The 21,000-nt window shown below is 38.2% G+C and overlaps 1 protein-coding gene across 1 annotated transcript; it reads left to right on the forward strand.

The window, feature by feature from the left end:
* Positions 1–16,528: 16,528 nt before the first annotated feature.
* Positions 16,529–20,872, forward strand: bet1 (Bet1 golgi vesicular membrane trafficking protein). The gene is made up of 5 exons (XM_027012105.2): positions 16,529–16,616; positions 17,195–18,276; positions 18,888–18,997; positions 19,115–19,171; positions 20,035–20,872. Exons 2-5 carry the CDS (start codon positions 18,258–18,260, stop codon positions 20,188–20,190), a joined length of 342 nt encoding a protein of 113 aa, XP_026867906.1. The 5' UTR covers positions 16,529–16,616; positions 17,195–18,257; the 3' UTR covers positions 20,191–20,872.
* The last annotated feature ends 128 nt before the right edge of the window (positions 20,873–21,000 follow it).

A 21,000-nucleotide genomic window follows, 5' to 3' on the forward strand; every position in this document is an offset into this window, starting at 1 on the left:
GTCACAGGTATTGATGAGTTGGGAAGGAGGAGATTCAGGCGTGGTCTGTTTCCTAAACTGAAATCATTGCATTTCCATTTGTCATGCTAACTAATGGCCACAAAATTGTTTCATTATTGCCACTTAGGCCAAACTGTTTCTGTTAGTCTGAAATACTGAAACACACCCACACCCACAACCCCCCCCTCCACACCCACACCCACACACTTTATATATATATGTATGTATGTGTATATATATATATATATATATATATATGTATGTGTATATATATATATATATATATGTATGTGTATATATATATATATATATGTATGTGTATATATATATATATATAAAACACATCTAGATGGTAAATACTCAGTCAGTTACATTACTGAAAAAGTAAAACATTGCTATAGCATAATCCTAATCTTTTAGAGAAGATGCACCTTTCATAAAAAGAAAAATTGGGATTGGTCGTATTTCCAGCAAATACTTAGAAGTGTTTGGAGCTTCCCTTTAAACAAATGACCGCTTTAGTTTTGCTTTAGCTTTAGTAGGCAATAAGGCAATATTTTATCCATATTTATACAATGTTGAGTATATATGTGTAGATTTTTATTTTTCAAGTTGTACCATTAAAAGCAAATGTAGAGAGATTCAACACAATATTTCTGGTGCAGAAACTTGAAGCTCACAGCTCCTCCCCATACTCACAAGCTGTTCCCAAATGACTTCACTAGTCAAGGGAGGAGAGGAGAAAACTAAGCTTTGAGTCTTAACAGTTTTACAGCAAAGTAAAACAAACTGGAAAAATATAAGAATATAACAAACAGATTACTAGATTACTGTGATTTCCCTTAAATGTGATGTGTTTAGACTTGAGGGAAATAAGACCAGAATATAAAATAAATCTTTCAATAATCCAGAGTGTATTAGCACAGAAATAGCTGAGTAGAAATGTAATCAAAACCTTAATCATCATGTTATACTGTGAATGTATATACTCTTTTTAATAACCTCTTAAAAGTCTCTGGTAAAGGTCTAGTCTGCAAGCACACAAAGCCATGCTTCTCCACATGAGCTGTCTGCCCTATTTCATGCTTCATGACTGAGAGAGTAGCATCCTCTTCTGGTTAGAAACAGAGCACTATGGAAGGGGAGAAAAATAGCTGGGTTATCTGTGCCAAACAGATTGTGGGAGAGAGAAGGAATCTTTGTTTATGCTTTAGAACATTCAGTAAAACTATTTAGCTCTTTAGTGGAGAGAGAATCAATGCCTAGATTAAAATGAGGAAGGATTGAGGAATTCATTTTAATAAGGAATCTAATTTAAGGCAGCCTATTGTATAGACCCTAGGGTAAAGAAGGGAATATACATACTTTTTGTGTATGCCTCAGAATGCACAAAACTAAACAGTAAAATTAGCTCCTTGCATGGTTGCTTTTATCTGCTTCAGGGAACCAGTTGCAATGGGGTGAAAAAATGCAGAGACTAATTACAATTTATTACAAGTAATTACTAGAACTAATACTATGTACTAAACCACTCACTGGGTTAGTACCCATTGCACACTCTCTGGGGTTTAAATGATAACTGGCTTGTAATTAGGCTCCTTTTTGGAGTGTTTCACTACTGGTACACACAATGCAACAAATACAATAATATGATAATGCGCAATGAATGCAACAAAGTGTTAACTCATAACTGCCATTGGCCATTTTCTTTGTTTATTTCAAATGTGGACAATAATCCTGCTTCACCACTGGATGGCACTCACAGATAGACCCTAAACTATGGAATGGTTGAAGCCTGAAGATTCAGAAAACTTTCCATTTACCATTCCAAAAAGTAAACTGAATAACAGATCGCAGTCCATCACAGTCCACTGTGCAATTCTGCCATGTTGCATACCTGAAATATACTGCTATGCACTGAACACATCTTACTGTGTGTCTGGGTGTGTCCATATATGACAAAGAGAGTTAACATCCCCCTTGTGTGGTAAAATAAAGGGAAGGTTGAACTTTGGCACTTGAGCTAAAGGACACATTTTTTAAGAGTCTTTCTATAATGTGACCCAATGCAAAAAGAACATTAGACAAAGTGCAAATCAAACATACAGAGTTTCAAATGTTTCTGGTAAATAGCATGACAAAACACCTTCATGAAACATGTGCAGTATTCTGTGGCTTAGAAGGTATTCTGTGGCTGATGTTGCAGACTTCAAATAACATCTTCAGAGGTACAAAGGACACCTTGCTTTAGAAGTAAATGCTTTGGAGATTTTTTTTTTTTAAATGAACCACACCTGCTTGAGAGATGACAGGCACTTGGTAAATCTGGATGCATATTTGATCACACAAGACTCATTTGCATAGAATTTTGTAGCTCACATTTTGCTGTCATATTTCTTTTAGGCTCTATTTTCTTAGATCTCCAGAATTCAAAATTTTAATTTTAATTTTAATTCGTTTGGCAAATGATTTGTAGTTTCTAACAATTCACAGTTCAAACATGCTTAAGCTCACTAGAGCATATTTTAATTAATATTAATTTTGTGGATTCTAATGATTCACTGTTTAAACATGCTTAAGCTCACATAGCAGCAGGATATGGAGTGTGTATTGTGTGCAGTTGCTCCCCTCTCACTTTCCCTGCACAGCCCACAAAGGACAAGAAAAGTCTTTCTTATCTGCATACATCAGACTTGTAAATGGGGTAGAGGTATGTGACAGGGCTCATGAATAAAGATTAAATAAAGTGTCATCACTCTACAGAATGGCAAAGAAGGGCAAGGTAGACAAATCACAGATCAATACTTTTGAATGATAACAAGAAAAAGCCAAATAGGATCAAGGAATTGAGTATGTTAATGTAGTGAGTCTTTGACATGTATTGACCCTGAAATTAGTGTATGAGAAGCATCTTGATTTTGTTTTATTACCCTGTGAATATAATAATAAGTCAATTTTGTGGGATAAATACACTGAAAGAGTTATGAACATAATTCAGTTTCAGTGAATAATCCTGGCATTCTCTTGCAGCAGAAAAACACAGCACTAGAATAGGTTTTCTTAGCTGAGTTGCTGTAGAGTATATATTGCTGAAACAGTCTTTCCAAACATCAGAGCTGTAGGCACTAGTGCTAAGACCAAATTTACCAAGCCAAGTCTTCTTTTCATATGCATTCCTAACTCTCTGTACATAAGATAATCACTGAGCAGCTGAGAAATATCTGTATTGCTATAACGAAAGGATCATAATAAGGAGCCTGCCTGAAATGCTTAATTGCACCTGCTATTATACAAATCAGGTATACTGACTGCACACCGGTGAAGACCATGATTATTTGTTCCCAAACTGGTATGGTCTAGAAATCATGTTGCTCTGTACTGCACTGCTTGCTACTGTCAGTGTTAATGGTTTAATAGCAGGCTTATTGTGGTGTTAGTCCAGGATGTGTTCTTGGAAATGTTTGCACTCTCCCAGAAAGCAGGAATGCCTTGTACCACCCTCCTCTATTGCTCCCTTATTTTATAACATTCCACAAATGATCCAAGCACAAGAAAATGGCAGCTAGCTTGGGAGAGCATGCCAGGAGCAGTGCAGTTTTTTACCCTTCACTGTTCCAACCCAACAGGTCTGTTGTGACATTTTTCTACAAAAAAGTATTGAAAATGAAGGTTCACTTGGAGAATATGGTACTATAGTAATGACACATATTACCACAGTACCATAAGTTAGGTCAACCTTACCAAAACAGATGCAATAAGATTCCTAATGCTTTGGTATTGGAGTGCTTTGAAGCAAGGCTCAACAACTATCTGCATTCTCATGTTCGTATTTAGAGAAAAATCAGGGAGAATAAACAAACAGGTTTTGGCGGGTATTCTAATTCCATATTGAGTCTGAGAATATATTTGCCCCATTTCACTTTGCTTGCAGGTTTGTTGTTTTGATTTAAATTCAGAGAATTTAACATGAATGGGTAGAAAAACATGATCAAAATGAAGCCTTTCTGAATGCAAAGGCACTGTACTCAGCTTAATGGACTGAACATTGACCACCACTGCTAATGTGACAGCACCCAGGCTAATATATCAGCAACTCATCCATCATTTGTTGCAATGCTTTTTGTCCTTGCTTGCCATATCACCACTATGAAGCCTCTGGTTCTCTCAAAATGATTCATGATTAAGTCAGAGAATATAAATAAAAAAAGAAAAAAAGAAATATGAAACAACAACAACAACAAAAACAAGTAGATGTAATAACCAGAAAAGTCTGTAAACCTTCTGGGATTAAAGCACATTGATTTTAAATCAGAAAAAAAACAATATTATATTAGTAATATTCCATATCACTTTAGAATTTATTGTATCTAACATTTGAAGTGTAAAATTTCAACATTTACAAATACAAATACATATACCATATACAATAGTATTTTCCATGCTGGTAAATGCCGAGTTCTTCATGTAAAAAACTTTATTAGCTATTTGTCCGTGACTGTACATAATTTACAGAAATCATCAGTAATTGTTCAAATGAAATGTATGAATTTTTATACAAACAAAGTAAAAAAAGACCTCATGGTACATGATAGAGCAATTTAAATTCAAATCAAGATAAAAAGAAACAGTCATTCAGGGACTTTAGCTAAAAAAGCCATTTGTCTGCAAGTCAACATTAAATGGTAACATTATAACATTATAAGTAAGCATTCACATTAATTGGGGCCATTGACTCTGTCGGTATTTGGTGAAGCAAACTACAGATCATATTCATCGTGCCTTGCACTGGTCAAAATCCACTACTTCTTTCTGATTGGCTGATGACTTAGGGCAGCGTTTTAGTGGAAGAGCACAAAAAGCACAAGAACATAAAAAGTTTGTGAGCACAAAGAACAAATTGCGCAAGCAGTTTTGCAGAACAACAAAGTAAGTCTGAGTGAGAGGAGAGTAAATATGAGTAAGCAGATGTATATTTTGCCTGTGAGCAAAGGAAATCTGTGAGTGCTGCGCGAATTGTGCTCTCGCATTTAAAAAATGTGTTCTCGACTACTGGAATTAAATTAAAATAACCCCATACACAGTCAGGTTTTTGTGGGATTCATAGGTCAGAAAACATGGAATTCAACATGTCATTCAGATTTCCTATGTCATGCGCAGGGTCATGAGAATTATACTGCCCCCAACCCCATTATACCCCCCCCCCATTTTCTTCATTGTCCTCAATAGTACTGTCCTTTTCCTGTTGTTGTTGTTACGCTGATTAATAAAAAAAAGTGTTTTGTGACTCTTGCTACATTGGGATCAGAAGTGGGATGTTGCTACTGAGCTTGAAGCAGTCGAGAGGCACATCAATGAGCTTGAAGGTGGGCAGTGAAGAAGACAGAGCCCCAAGGAATGGGGTACATCATGTCTTCCTCCTTCCTGGACTCACCGCACTCTTGGCTGGTTGCCGAAAGGTATTGAAAGAAATAGTGCAGTGAGGCTCAGCTGCAGAGCCCAGCTGGTACACAGCAGCAGAGATGGCACACATCTGCCTACCATGCTGCAACAGCAAGGGCACTTGGGAGCAGTTGTGTGGCTCTGGAGGAGAAAGCTGTAGCTACACTGGTCCAAAGAAAGAATGACCACATGTCATACAGATGACCTTTGAAGATTTATTCTCTCTTTTTCTTCAGCAGGCACTGAGAAAACTGTGAGAATATAAAGACATGAAACTCACTTATTAAGCCTGACTAATACCCACTTCCATGCATTAATGATGCATTAGATCAGCTCACAAGATCCACATGGTCACCGTGATGGATCTGCAAAATGAATATTAGCAGGTGGCATTTGCTGTAGATGCCAAAGAGAAAACAATGTTCATGCTAGACACTGGACTGTGGCAGTTCAAAGCGATGGTTTTTGGACTTTGTAGTGCACCAGCCACATTTGAACATTTGATGGAGCGAATGCTTGCTGGTGTTCCCAAAGATTGTTGAATCGTTTATTTAGATGACATGATGGTCCACTTTGACATTGCACTCACAAACCTGGAGTAGGGATTGCATGCAATTAAGTCCACAAATCTTTGACTGCACCCCAAAAAGTACAATCTCCAGAGGTGTGTGAGCTTTTCCGGAATACATATCAGTGCACCCAGAGTGGAAACAGACGGAGCAAAGGTGGATGCAGTGTGGCAGTGGCTTATGCCATAGAACACCAATGAACTGTGGAACTTCCTGGGTTTGGTTTTGTACCATCTGCATTTCTTACACAGGTTTGCCAACATAGCCGCACCACCACACTGGCTCATATAGAAAGGGGCTGCATTCCAATAGGACAAGGAATCTGAGCATGCAGCTTAGCTGTGTTATGCACCAATACTACCATTTCCCAGAGCAGATGGCAAGTTTGTTGTAGCCACAGATGCCAGTGAGAAGGGTATCAGCACAGTCCCCTCACAGGTACAAGATGGGACTGAGAGATTGGTTGCATACTACAGCCGATGTTTGAGCAAGACAAAATGCATCTACTGTATGATAAGGAGGGAGCTGTTGGCTGTCGTGGGGGTCTAGACCATATCTTTTGTCCTGTTGTACTGAACACGCCTCACTGACTTGGCATGTGTAGTTCAGAGAATCCAAGGGTCAGATAGCAAGGTTGAGCATGGTGCTACAGGAGTATCACTTCATGTGCTGGATGCCTACACAGTAATACCAATGTCTTTTCTTGCCCCCAGTCCACCACTGAAGAATGTTGTTACTGTGTGCTACTACTGCTGGTCCACTGCAGCAATCACTGCTGCTGCTGTCTGATAACACGCTTGATGTGAGCTGTGAGGAATTTTGTTGTGCCCTGGAGCAAGATGTAGGGTACTTTTGCTTGTGCGGATATTTCTAAGTGGGGTGAAAACTGAGTTGGGTGGGTGTGACATTGCACAGGCCCACTGTAAAGCATTGTGCTGGGCACGGTGCATGGACCAACTGGAGTGGGGGCATTTCAACATGGGGAAAAAAAATGCTGGTACTGTGTACCAGTACCATGGGACCACCGCTGCAATCATATGCTCTATTTCAGTCTCTTCACTCCAGTGCACCCATGTAAAGGGACAGTGTGGACAACCTGGGCTCATTTCCTGCACTGACACCGGGAACTACAATGGTATTGTGGCCAAGAATTATTTCATGAAGTGGCCTGAGGCACATGTGATCCTGGACAAAGAGCGTAGCCATGATGGGAGAGTAACTAATATAGGAGTTTTTCTGCTGCATAGGAGTGACTGAGAATGATGGGCATGGCTGAGGTCTGTAACCAGCTAAACATGGGGAAGACTTGGACCGCTCCACTGCATGCTGGTTGCCACTGGATATTAGGGGTGGGCCAATGGGAGAGCAGAGAGGAGTACAGCAAAGACTCCCCGGTGGCCATACGTCTCTACAACTTTTATTTATTTATTTTTTTTAATTGAAATTATAAATTTACATTTATTTTATTTATTATTTAAATATAAATTTTATGCATTCAGTTATAGTGTTTAATAGGTGAATTCCATTTTCCTCATTGCCCTTTTTCTGTTGCTCTTACAGCTGATTAATAAAAGAGCATTTATTTTTGAGGAGAAAATGGCATTTCGTGACTCTTCCTCTATGCTGACGCCACAGTGTCCTGGAAAGCCAATGTACAATCATAAAAAAAGGAAAAAAGAAATAATTAAATCCCAAATTATTATAAAGGTAATACGTACAAGTTACAACATGACGAATAAGCAATTTTCCTTATAATAGTGCATGATGGACTATCATATGTATAAAATAGTCTTATTTACTATAGCACTTCACATCTGTGTGTTCCTTTGTATTTTTGAGTCTGTGTACATTTGTTTGTCAACTTTGGAACCTCTATATTAATGGCCTTCTCTTTTTTATACAGTGACAAGTCAGAGGATGAAGAAAACATTGTTTTACAATACAACCTTTGTGCTAATTTCGATTATATTGAAAATAATGTCTATGTCCAACAGTTAAACATTTGAGGTGAAACATGAATTTGACTCCACAGTTGTTTGCTCGTTGTTATTTCTTTGATTGATGTGTATTTGTTTTCTGAAAAACATGAATATAAATTAGCATAGACAACCATTGTCACCCAGAGGAATGTTTTCATCACATTTCCTTTTCATCAGACAATCTGCTTGGATTTGTCTTGACAATAGTAATGACTTTTTCTCCTTTAGCAGATTTGTTTCCTTTGGTGTTTTCCTTTGGTGTCTGGAAGGTTTGAATGACAATATTTATCATCTACACTTTCAACATCAAGTAGTGATTTCATATATGTATGCATATGTAAAGTCCTGACAAATATATGTACATGGCTTTTTAAAGTGTGGTGTCTCCCCTTCGTCCCCTAAGATTTAATGAATATTATGTAACACATTTTTGGACCTGTTAATGTGTTAACACCTGAAAGACCCCAGTATATGATATCTGTAAAGTATTTACTAGCATTGAACAGTAGAAACTATGATGTGTGATAGGCTAGATGGCACTGTTGTTCCTTGTGTGTGTCTTAGAACTAAACATCTCAGGTATTCACTATAGCTAGTTATTTGTGCAACCACACATGGCACATTTTCATAGTCCTGATGTAAATAAAAGGCCTTTACATTTTTAGATTTACCAGACTTATCTGCATTGTCCTTATATAACTCTCATCATGAAAACCACTGGTGGCAACTAAGGAAGTAATGGACTTGTAATTTTTGTTATGAAGGTTTTATGAAAGTAGCCATTTTAAACAGTACAGCTGTCTTTCTATATGAGACTGATAAAGCGCTACTGATATTTCCCAATGGGATGTTTTGACCTATTATATAATTTCATGAAGGGAAAAGAAGTCCTCTTAAAGGTAGAGAGGGTTTCCTGTGAGAAATTAAGTTGATTAGACACACCAAAAACTCATTAAGAGTTGCCTACATTTAATTAAGTTTTTAAATCAGGCATACTATCCCTCCAGGATACATGTTAACTTTGTGGATTTTTCTACCACACATACACTGCATATTTTTATACAGTTTTCTCTTAGATATACATATGAGAAAAAAAATTTTTTTATTCAAGATGCATATATATTCTCACACAAGGACCTACACATTTCTACACATATCTGTGTAATGCCTTAGTACAACAGCATAAAGATCCACAATGCACCTTTTGGACTGATAAACACCCGATTTTGTAATGGAAAGTGAAGTATCGGTTAAACAAAGTGGTTCCTGCAAGAGTGGGATGGGGCTGGGTAGGAGTTGCCTAAAACACTTTGGGCTCGTCAGCAAACTAAGAATTACTTGTCAAAAGCAGTCACACTAATAACACTCCCAAGATGGAATAGAGCAGGACACTGGTGGATTCAGTTACAAAGAACAACATCTCAGAAATAGAAGAAATAAAGAGCATGGCATAGAGTTACTGTAGAAAAAGGACTGGCCTTTAATCTGGTTTATTTTTCTTTTTTGTTTGGTAACTTACTCTTTCCTCTTTTGTAATTGCAGTAAACTTACATACTTATTTTTTAAATTCTATTTTTCCTAACCTATTCTTAAATCTCTTGTTCAGGAATGCACATAATTAGTAGAGTGAGGCATCATTACTCAGACAGCATGACATGGCCAAATTTACTACATCTACATTAAAATTAGCTGTGACATGATTTCGCCCTCATTTAATTAAAGGACCTTCATGCTTTCTAATCTTGCCCTTTTGGCAATATATCAAGACATTTAAAGGTACATTGGCTGTAAATCATAAGTGTTCCACAGCTTAGCGCAGAGGCATCCAGACCCTGGAACTGCCAAAATGAACTGTAGAATATAAGATAGCGACATGGAAAAAATGGCACATTATTGTGCAGATGCTTGTCCTCAGTATGCTTATGAAATGGAATGGATGTTACTTGTGAGCATGAGGTCAAATGCTGATGAGAGAGGACCTGCTGGGAAATGACGTAATGCAGCACCAGTCATTTGAGCCTGTTCTGTAAGATAAAAACTGCACAAAGGAGCTGACAGGAGGATCTTAGAAAAACAGGGATGAAACAGGGGCAAAGCAGAACAGGATGTTTTAGTACAGGGGCAATCCATTAAGTGCTTAACAAACAATAAGACCTTAAACTTGATTTTCTACTAAACTGAGAGCCAGTGAAAGGAGGTTAAAATCTTTGTAGACCCTTTCTTTAGTGCCAGTGACTAAACTACCAATACTATTTTGTAATAATTATAAGTGAGATAACTGACTCTAACCTGTATACAAAGAATTAGGAATGAGATGGAGGCATGGATGATTTTAAATCAGAAAATCATGAAAGGAGAGAAATGTTATTTCTCAGATCTTGTTTCATTCTGAAAAAGAGTCTTTGATTATAAAGTTTAATCTGCATATTGTAGCTGTAGTCTGAATCAATACATTAAATGTATTTATTTTTTAAAAGATGGTAATAGTTAGCCTAGAGTTTTGAAGACTTTTGATGGCATTGAATTCAGATTTTCTTTAATTTAGCTTGACAAATTTAAATCCTTACAACAATTATTCAGGCTCTTTAAGGAGCACAGATCTGGATATATGCTAAGATAGAGGTGTTTTGAGAAGATTATTCCATAGCATACATATCAAAAAAGAACAGGACCTAAAGTCTTTGAGAAAGCTCAAGGTCATAGTGCCATTGGAACAAAGGAAATCACTAGTATTTCTTTTCCTAAAGCTGAGGTATAGAATAAATATGGATAAATGATTTGTGCGACACACAATTGTAAAGCACCCCCCCCCCCCCCCCCCCCCCCCCCGACTTCTTCCCCTAAGTCTGAGTAGCATCTAAGAGCCCGCCTGGGAAATTTTTTTTGAGGGCCTGGGGATCCAGGGTTCGACACGGCACGGTCCTACCTGCTTCCCTGGACTCTTATAGACACAGCGATGAGGATTATGGCTATGGTGTGGAGTATGATGACCTCTACAGCTGCAGTTTGGAAGTCCGATGACTCAGACGACCCTCACATGGAGGATGAGGAGGCCCTCAGTGAGGGTCCTGGTCCTAGGTTGGATACGGGGTCAATGGACTCTGACATGGACATGCTGCCAGCACCCAAGCCCATGGCGAGAGCTTCATCCAGTGTGCACCGCTCAAAAGCCCATGCGATTCCCTGCACATTCACTGGGAAGGTGACAAAGGCATCCCTAGCGCCTAAGCCTATGAGGCTCCCCACCTGCAATGCATTATTGTATAGTCTGTGTGTCCTCTGGCAAGTCCGCTGAGAAGGCAGGTAATCTCCTGTGCCTGAGCCAAAGGCAGACAGTTTGCATGGTGTTTCCCCCAGCATATCAGCCAAGAAGCTGGAGGAGGCATCACAGCTAAAGTCTGTGCCAATTGCCCCCTCCTGGACATGCTGAACTTCACCCCAACTAGCTCCAGGAGGTCTGGCTGGTATCCCTTCCTGGCCGGTCATTGGACTTCCTCCTGCCCTTTCCAACAGACCTATTACTCAAGTCCCTGTCACAGTCACTGTTCCTATCCCAGACACCATCACTCTGCCAGTCCCCTTGTCTCCTTTTGTGTATGTGCCTCATCTCGTCAGTATGTCCGTACCTGTGTCTATTATTGTCCTTGTTCCCATTGGCCCCCCACCTATTCTGTCCACACTAGCCCACCTCAACCCATTGAGCCATCAGGTCTCGCTATTTGGTGTTGGCCTGAGGTCTGTGGCTAGGTAATCTGGTGCAAGAGGAGTCGCGCCTTTGGGGTGCAGGGGCTTGTGTACTGTAACGACCTCCTCTTCCTTGACTCCTCTCTCCAATTGCATTGCGTTGCATTGGTGCTTGTCGTAATGGTTGTGCTTGTGTGTGTGTTTTTCCCACTTATTAGTCCATCATTTGATGCACCTGTCAATAGTTTCACTCCCTGTTATCTTTTGTATTTAAAACTCTGTATCTGTTCTTGTGTTTGTCTGTGGCTGATTAACACAAGGTGCTTCAGCTGCTCTGTTGTGCCTATAGTCATTTGTTATGTTTTCTGTCCTGTTGTCACTTATAATATGTTGTTTTGTTAATGTACAGTAGTGTACTTTGTATTAGATTATGTTTTGTTGAATGTTTAATAAACTCTGTATTCTTGATTATAAATTGATTGTAAATATTAATGTGGCTCTAAGCTCTGTACATATGTTTTTCACAAGGAACTAAGTTTGTCTTATTTAAATGCAATGCAGTGTGCAGCATATACAATTACAGGCCCAACAGATTAAAGAGTTCTAAGGACAAATTCCTGCAAAAATGATGCAGCACTATGAAAATACTGAGTTTGAGTACATATACATTGTTATAATAAATACATTTTTATGACGATTATGATTATGATTTACTGGCTCTCAACTACATGGCACGTTGTGGGTTTGAACTTCATAAACTTGCCAAACTTGACTTCTGGATCCTGCCGACATTTCTCACTGTAACACTGGATTGAATTCACTTGGTCAGCATATAACTGACCAATGTACTGTATAAAAATTTAAATATTTAAAAAAAATCATCATTCACTTGAAAAAGTTTTGACACTTTGTAATGGTGTGAATGTATGGTCAGAGTAGTCAAGGAGAGGGGAGATGGTTGGTACACCCGAAAGGAGGAAATTCCAAACACATTTTATTTATTTACAACCCAAGTGCTCAGTGCTCAAGTGACTTAAAACCAATGCCTATGGTGAACTGCTAGAGTGCTGTTCCCTAAATGCCAACCTTTGGGTTAGGATATTTAAAGAGTGATACAATATCCAGGTTCAGCAGCAAGTAGCAGGTCACTTGATAACTGTACATTGTGTACATACATATATACAGATCCATATATACATTGTACATTGGACATACATTGTTAATATATTTTTGTGTGTGTATATATATATATATATATATATATATATATATATATATATATATATATATATATATATATATATTACTAAACCAAATCCTCTACAATGCCTGATAAGGTTTAGTTAAGACACTTTTCAAATATATGAGTTTTCAATTGCCATTTGAAGACATCAAGTAGAAGTTTGTTCTATGAACTACATGTTCAATGATATGTCAAATGTGTTTAAGGATACGTGAAGGTTTATCATTAAGAGAGGTTTTGTACTTTATGTGAGCTACTGCACGTATTAAAGGAGAGTGAGATGAATGTTAAACAGCAGTGCATAGAGAGATGGATCAAAGCTGAGGATTTCGTATGAGATCCAATGCTATCAATATTGCGTGAAAAGAGTTTTAAAAGCTTTCATTCTACACTGGCATTAAACATAACACTGATTTATTTCTAGTTGAAGGCTGTCCTATATTAACCATTATAAAAAAGATACTAAATAATAAAACTAGGTCTGTTTAAGAAACTAGTTTTCAGTACTGAGGTACAGCATAGCATGTTTATTACTTGTACCATAATATGCTTACAAAATACATTTATCAAAACTTAATTAGAAGCATTTATTTCTTAGAAACATTTACATTTATGGAATTCAGTTGTACGGTTAGAATCTATACTACCTATGTTGTTATTCATTTTTAGTGTTAGCCAGTGTTTGCAATGTTTGTATCTGAGAGTGGCAACCAAAGCAAGGAAGCATTTTTTATACAATGCTTTTTACAGCTGCTGTGAGTGGCTGAAAGCACCCCATATATCTAGCCAACAGTGGTTCTATGCTCAGAAACTAGTAATGACCACAATACATCATTCATGCTACGTGTTTCATGCTACAGTTTGTAAATGCACAATCATCATTAAAAAACAATAAAGGAATGTGGCCAGTGAAGGTAGGAACAAGGCAGATAATTCTAATTAGGTGCGTGGTGAGTGTATAGCATAATTCTCCATGCAAAAATATATGTATTACATGTAATTATTTTCTTAGAATAACTGGGCTTGTTTCTTTGTCAATTAGACAATTAGAGACATGCTTTGAGCTGACATTAATGATTGATGCAGACATAATATGCAGACTAAAGCATGTACTGCATACAATGATTATGATCACAAGCCTTGTCTGCAACTATCAGTGAAATATTTGAACACTGAAAATGACTAGTTTGACCTTTGAACAAAAATATTAAGAAGATGGTTTCCACACCTGTCATCAGATTAATATGCAGAAAAACCTAAGAATTTGAAGCCTAAGAAGCCTAAGACTTGAAATTATTTGCAAGTGCAGTTCAAATTGATGTTAATGGGAGGCGGATTCCATCACATTACCATAAAGCAGTAAAATCTCACTTTCCATTGGCTCAATTTGCGATCTCTTTTATCATATATGTTTCTGACTTAATACTAACAGATTAATGCATTCCACACTTATTCATTGAAAAGCATGACCATTAATATTATATTATAACCATTAATCAACCCTTTACCTTCAGTACAAACTAAATTTCAAAGAAAATTACTGAGAGATTGTACTAATAATCAATACACCAGTTAATGGGCTCACTCTTTCTGATGACCTATCCATTATTCACACCGGTGTTCACTGGTTCAGGCTACTGAGGGCTTGTACGTTTAATAATTATTAGATTACCTTTAATTGGTGAATTAAACAGGTGAATATCTTTGTACTGTGTCCATTCCAAGGAGTTTGAAATGTTGGTAAAACACTGATATTGTTGCAAGTAAGTTGCCATTTATGACATCTATCTGCACAAACGTATCTCTCCTATTAAAGTAAATAGAGGAAAATTTTCATAACATCAAATTATATTCACTTATTTTTTCTTCTACCTAAAGCATGAGTCATTCCAGTTTATGTAATCAGTAATATATTTATGCTTGTTTAGTCTGAAAACTTTATACACTATCCTTTGTCTTCATGTTGCAGGATCCCACTACTGCTTTGATCTCGGGCTGTGTGATATGTTATTAGTTAACTCAAGCACAGCATGAGACAAAATGAAGATAATACTGTATTTCTCTCTGACAGTTTCAGAAGCCATTCAGTTGAAAAGGGATTTATGAATCTGGTTTGATCCTGTTAGTCTGAAACAATTCTTGAGGCTTGTTTAAGAATACACAGGCTTAAACCAACAATTCCATCTCAGGAAAGCAAACAGCAGTAAGACATGGGAGATATAAAAACAAGAAGACATGGGATATATGGCAGCTATAAAACTTGATCCTCAGATCATGTCTCACAATTGGCCTAATGTTTATGGTGGGATGCTTAAGAGAAGTTTCAAGTTTTTAGAGTTATGTTTCCAGTTTAGTTTAGAGTTAGGTTAATTTGTCCATTTATTTATGATACCCAAAATGGGTGAGGATAGTATTAATTAATTGTGACATGAAGTGAGGCAGGATGCAAAGATGAGCAGTGACAAGATGAATGTTTAATAAACACAAAACACAAAAACAAAACAAAACAAAAACATGATACAAAAAACACTGAACTAGAACAAAACGAAGCATTGTAAGCAAACAACAGGTCTATTGGACGATATAACAACCTACTGGGCAACAACCCCCAGACCAATGTCAAACAGTGAGATCAGAGGACTGAGTGAACCAAAACAGTCCAGCGCAAACAGAACAGAGGGGAAGTGGGCAGGGACCATGATGATGACAGACACAGGAACAGGCACACTAACAGGAAGGGGAACAGACATAAATGGAGACACATGGACTGGCATGGTGACTGTGATGGGGATACGGACAGTGATAGGAACAGGTATATGGGACACTGGGTCATCCAGAGGAGGGGAAAACAGTCCAGAGAGGTTGAGAGGAAAACCAGCCAGCCCTCCCGTTGTCGGTTGAGGCGTGTTTCACCGAGTCCGCAGGCAGCTTAGATGAAGGGATTTATGAATCAGCCTTTTGGGCTGACAAGCCGGGGAGCGCACCAGATGAATCGCCTTTTTCGAGAGCAGCGCTGGTGGTGCTTCTGTCTTTTCGCTGCTGGATGAATGAGTGGGCACATGGCCTCTGGGGCTGTGTGCATTAGACGAGGATGTGTCCCTTAATGATTTGGGCACTGAGGACTTTGCATGCTCTGGGTGGTGCCTTAAGCACTAGGGGCTACTCGCCTATGGAATCTCCTGTCCCCGTGTCAGAACCTGTAGTAGGATCCTCATGAAGAACCTCCTCCTGCTCCATCAAAGGATCCTCTATGTGGTGGGATAGCACATCCGACCTGAAGCTGACATTGCAGTCCTCAGTGGCTATAATCCTCATAGTCCTCCCAGTAATCCACAGAGGGCAAGTCGGACCCAGAAGAGTCCAACCTTGGACACTGGTTGTCATAGTTGTACCTATCCCTGCAGTCTAGGTAAGGTAGGTTGGACGCTGCATAGTCCAACACTGGATCACCACCAGGGCCCCCATAAAATCTTCCAGGAGCACTCCCCCTGCTGAAATCGTAGTAAGCATGCCCAACAAGATGGAGGATTCCTCTGCTTTGATTGGGTTGGGACGGCTATGCAATTTCTTTCCATTTTTCCCCTTAGGCTTGGCTTGTGGCATCCCTCAGTGGTCCGTGATTCTGTGACGGGAGGCGAGGTAGGATGCAGAGACGAGCCATGATGAGATGACCATTTATTAAACACAATACACAAAACAAAGGTAAAACATGAGACGAAAAACACTAAACTTGAACAATATGACCCATTGTAAGCAAACAACAGGTCTTCGGGATGATAACTGGCAGCTGAAGCACAGTGCACACGGGACACACAGAGAGAAAGACTAATGACTACACAGGATCTTAAATACACACATTAACAATGGAAAACAAGGAACGGGTGTGATACATGTGAGGGGTGTGGCCACGAAGACAGACACACAAACACACAAACACACACACACACACACACACACACACACACACACACACACAGAGACAACGTCACACATTCATAGGGAGTAGTCTAGGAGGAGGGGGCCATGCCGTGACACAGATAGAACCTCGAATAAAAGGTGCCATTTTGCACTCTAGTCAGTGTTCCATTTAAATCATGTATACAGAAACAAAACAATAATAGTGTCAATATGAAATTACGTATGGACTGCAATGCATCATCAGCTAATACTGTGTAATAATTAAAATGCAAATCCATGTCAAATTATATTTGTGTCAAGAATGCAAGGTGGTGACAGGTGAAGACAATGGCACATTAATGTGTGTAACTGTTTATCCACAGTCTGAATGAAATGGAATGGATTTGTGTGCATGATGTTGAATGCTGATGAGAGAGGACCTGCTGGGCTGTGACTCAGTGCTGCACCAGTCACTGGAGCCTGTTCCTCAAGATTAGATCAGGGGTCAAGCTTCTTCCATGTTGTTAGCTGCTATTGCACTCTGGCATACTCACATGTGCAAAATGTCATATAAATGACACTCAAATTAGTGCTTTGCATTGTACATAACAAAGGGTACAAGGCCTTGAATTTAGTTACAATGCTGATTGTTTGCTGTTTTAGATGACACCATAATGCAAATGAAGGATGCACACAATCCTGATTCATGGGAATGTTTAACCAAGATAGAAGTATCTTGAAATTTTAATACATAGTTGGGAGTAATCTTTCATTTTAATTGTATTTCTCTGCACATTGCTGTAAGAAATGTCACAGAATTGTCTTATAGATTTCTTCTTCTTTGCATCATCTTTAACGGTGTTCTTTTTTATTCTTTACTGCTGGGATGCTGTAACATACTGTCAAATTAAAAGATGGGTTGCCTCTCCATATAATAAAAGCCAAAGGAACTAGGTGCTGTCAGATTTTGAATTATGCTATTGGACCTTTCGGAACTGACAAAACATTAGTCTAACTACTTTAGGATGTCCCTTTACTGTCCTATAAATTGAAGTCTTCTTCTACAACACTTATCATAATTTTTAGCTTCTTGTGAAATCTAACATAATCTTAAATGAAGTGGAATTAGACTCACATAAATAAGTGCTTTTACAGGTTTGCTATCATTATCAGAAGCCTTCGTATCTTTCAATTAGACACATGTAAGATAACACTACAAATAACTTCATTACCCATCATCCTCGTACATTGAGCATTACAACTATCTGGGCTTCCGTAGGATGTCGTGGCGTAGATACCTGGGCCAAAGTTAGAACTATTGGTTCATTCAAGTTCGCTAGTTAGCGACCTTTAAAAATCGAAAACAAGAGATTAAAACGAAATCCACTTAGGTATCTAGAAGTGGTGTGATTATATACTAGATTTTTGGCAAGTACAGAAGGCAAAATGAGACGTGCAGGTTTGGGTACGTAGTTTAGCTAACTTGCTTTAACGCACGCTAGTCGTCCAATGATGTAGCTAACCTATGTGAGTTAGCGAGCTAAACTAGCTCCATATAAGCTGATATAGAGAACGCCATCTAAAGCTACCAGCATATCTATATAAATACAAAGCTATCTAGCTAAGCTAACTATGTAACCGCGTTTGCTGGCTGGTTATTTTGCTTCCAATCCAGATAGGAAACTGATGTTTAGCTAGCTAGCTAATTGGTTAGTGCGCTAACTTTAACTTCATACGTGGACGCCTCCAGCTGGCTAGCTAATACATGGATAGCTATAACAGCTAACTGGCTGTCATATTTCTATTTATTAGTTATCTAATTAATTAGCTAGTTGATGTGATAGCTGATTATATAGCTAGCGTTAGATGGTTAACTAACATCGCTAGCTTGTTGGCACGGTGTAGTACTCGTTAGATAGCAATATTGGCCCGGTAAAATAGCAGTCACAAAGAAATCTCGTTAAAGCTAGCCAGTAAATAATAGATTACCTTTAACTTTAGGCTCTGTCATAATCAGGCTGTTGAACCTCCTTGTGGTTGTTTTCCCCCTTAAATGTACTTTTTAATTTTGCACAGGTGAAGCAGCTCCGCAAGGAAGTTATGTCGCAAGCGGGTACAATGTTTACGAGGAGGAGAACGAACATTTACAGGAAGGTCTTCGAGCGAAAGTGAACGCACTGAAACATGTAAGTTATCATGTTTTGCTTCTAGTTACATCCATATATAGCACAAACAATGAGCGTTTTACATGTGTGGTCGTATGAGCAAGTCAACTAAACTCATTTGTTGCTTGCTTCTTTCAGCTGTCAATAGACATTGGGAATGAAGTTAAATACCAAAATAAAATGTTGGGAGAAATGGTAAGTTTGTATTTTCACGTGGCATATAATGAATTAAAGATTGTGACTGGAGTTGTATGTGGGGCAGATGGTCGACTTCTCCCTTGTTTGATTGTTCTTCAGGATTTTTTCCTTTGCTTTTTTTTTTTTTTGCTTAACTTCTCTGTTCTCTGTATGCATTTTCAGTCCATCCATGACCACCACTCACAAAAAAAGCATATATGTTTGCTTTGGCCTATTTGAGCAATGACCTGTTTGTGACACTGGAGAAAGGGAAATTGTCCAGGAACTTGCTGCTAAAGAGTTTGAGTTCTGGATTCTGCTAAGGATGAAATTGTAATCTAAAAATGTTCCATGTTTACATTTTCATTTTAAAAGTGCTGCCTAAGCCTGAATAGACATCGCAAGTTTCTGCTTATCTCACTTATAACAAGTCTCATCACCTCTGATATGCTTTCAATCCAGAATGCAAATTAGTCTATTGTTTACATATTTGACCTGACAAAATCTAGCATTAGTTGATTTCTGGATGAGGGAACATTTTCTTAGGGCTTTTCACAAAGTGTCTTTAATTATTTGTAAGAGACCTTACAGAGGGCAGCAATTTATGGTTATACTGGAGCCATGTAATTTTCAGTTATCTAAGGAAATCTATAGAGAAATCTTTAGAGAAATATGAACATTTTACTACAGGCTCAGAATTTGCTCATCACATTACCCTTGTCAGAGATGTACAAAATGAAACATCTAAGAATACTTGGATATCAGGCATGTAAAAGTCTGTCATTAGCTATTTTTATGATAAATGTGACCATTGATCTAAACCTAGTCACTACACACGTTTTGATTCATTTTAATCTTGGGCTTTACTTATTGTTTTGTAGGACACAGATTTTGACTCCACTGGTGGTTTACTGGGAGCCACCATGGGCAGACTGAAGCTGCTGTCCAGAGGAAGCCAGACCAAAATCTACTGCTACATGCTGCTTTTTGCCCTTTTCGTGTTCATAGTCCTTTACTGGGTGATCAAACTGAGGTGATGTACAGACTAATGCACTTGACCTTTCTCTGGACCTAATATCCCTTGAGCGCCATGCTCTGCTGGATCAGATGGTCAGGATTGTGGCATTGATGTCAACAATAAAGATGAGGACAGAGAAGTTTTGAGTTCCATTAACATCTCTCTTACTGGAGGTAATTTTTCAGTTATTGTGCAGTGTTGTGGACTGAAACTTAACATGCCAGAGTTCCTCCCTGCTACATAGTGATTTTAAAGTTAAAGGACATAAATGCTTTTGCTTTCAGGATTGCTTGTGAGATGCATAAGCTTTGAAGCAATTGTGGTATGCATCATTATGGATAATTTGTTGTTTCTTAGGAATAATGTTTGAAGTATTTGCCACAGTTTAGTTGTCTTCTAAATGTGTATTTGAATTTGAATTGTTTATTATGAACTGCCTGGAAAAAAGTTGTTAATTTATATGAATGAGCAGATCACAGGTAAAAGACAGTGAACCACCAATTTTAAATATCCAGCTTTTCAACATCAAAAGCAAGGAATAATTCATTGGTGTATATTAATCTGCATTTATATATAGATTTTTTTTGGGATATGTAGCTCAAATCTTTAAATGTAAAATGCATATTGGTTTTGGCATTTTCTAACAAGGGATTTGTAAAAAAGAAAGGATCAAGCATTAAATGTTGACTTTCTAAAACTGACAGATGCATGCCTGCATATTCAGCAGCAGCTGTATATCACGATTATGCTGGAACTGCAGACATAACAAAACCTAAAAAGCCACACGGTAGACCTAATCAAAATCTTTAAAAGTGTATGAGTTTGTGTG

The sequence above is a fragment of the Electrophorus electricus genome, chromosome 8 (assembly GCF_013358815.1).
Source record: "Electrophorus electricus isolate fEleEle1 chromosome 8, fEleEle1.pri, whole genome shotgun sequence".
NCBI lineage: Eukaryota > Metazoa > Chordata > Actinopteri > Gymnotiformes > Gymnotidae > Electrophorus > Electrophorus electricus.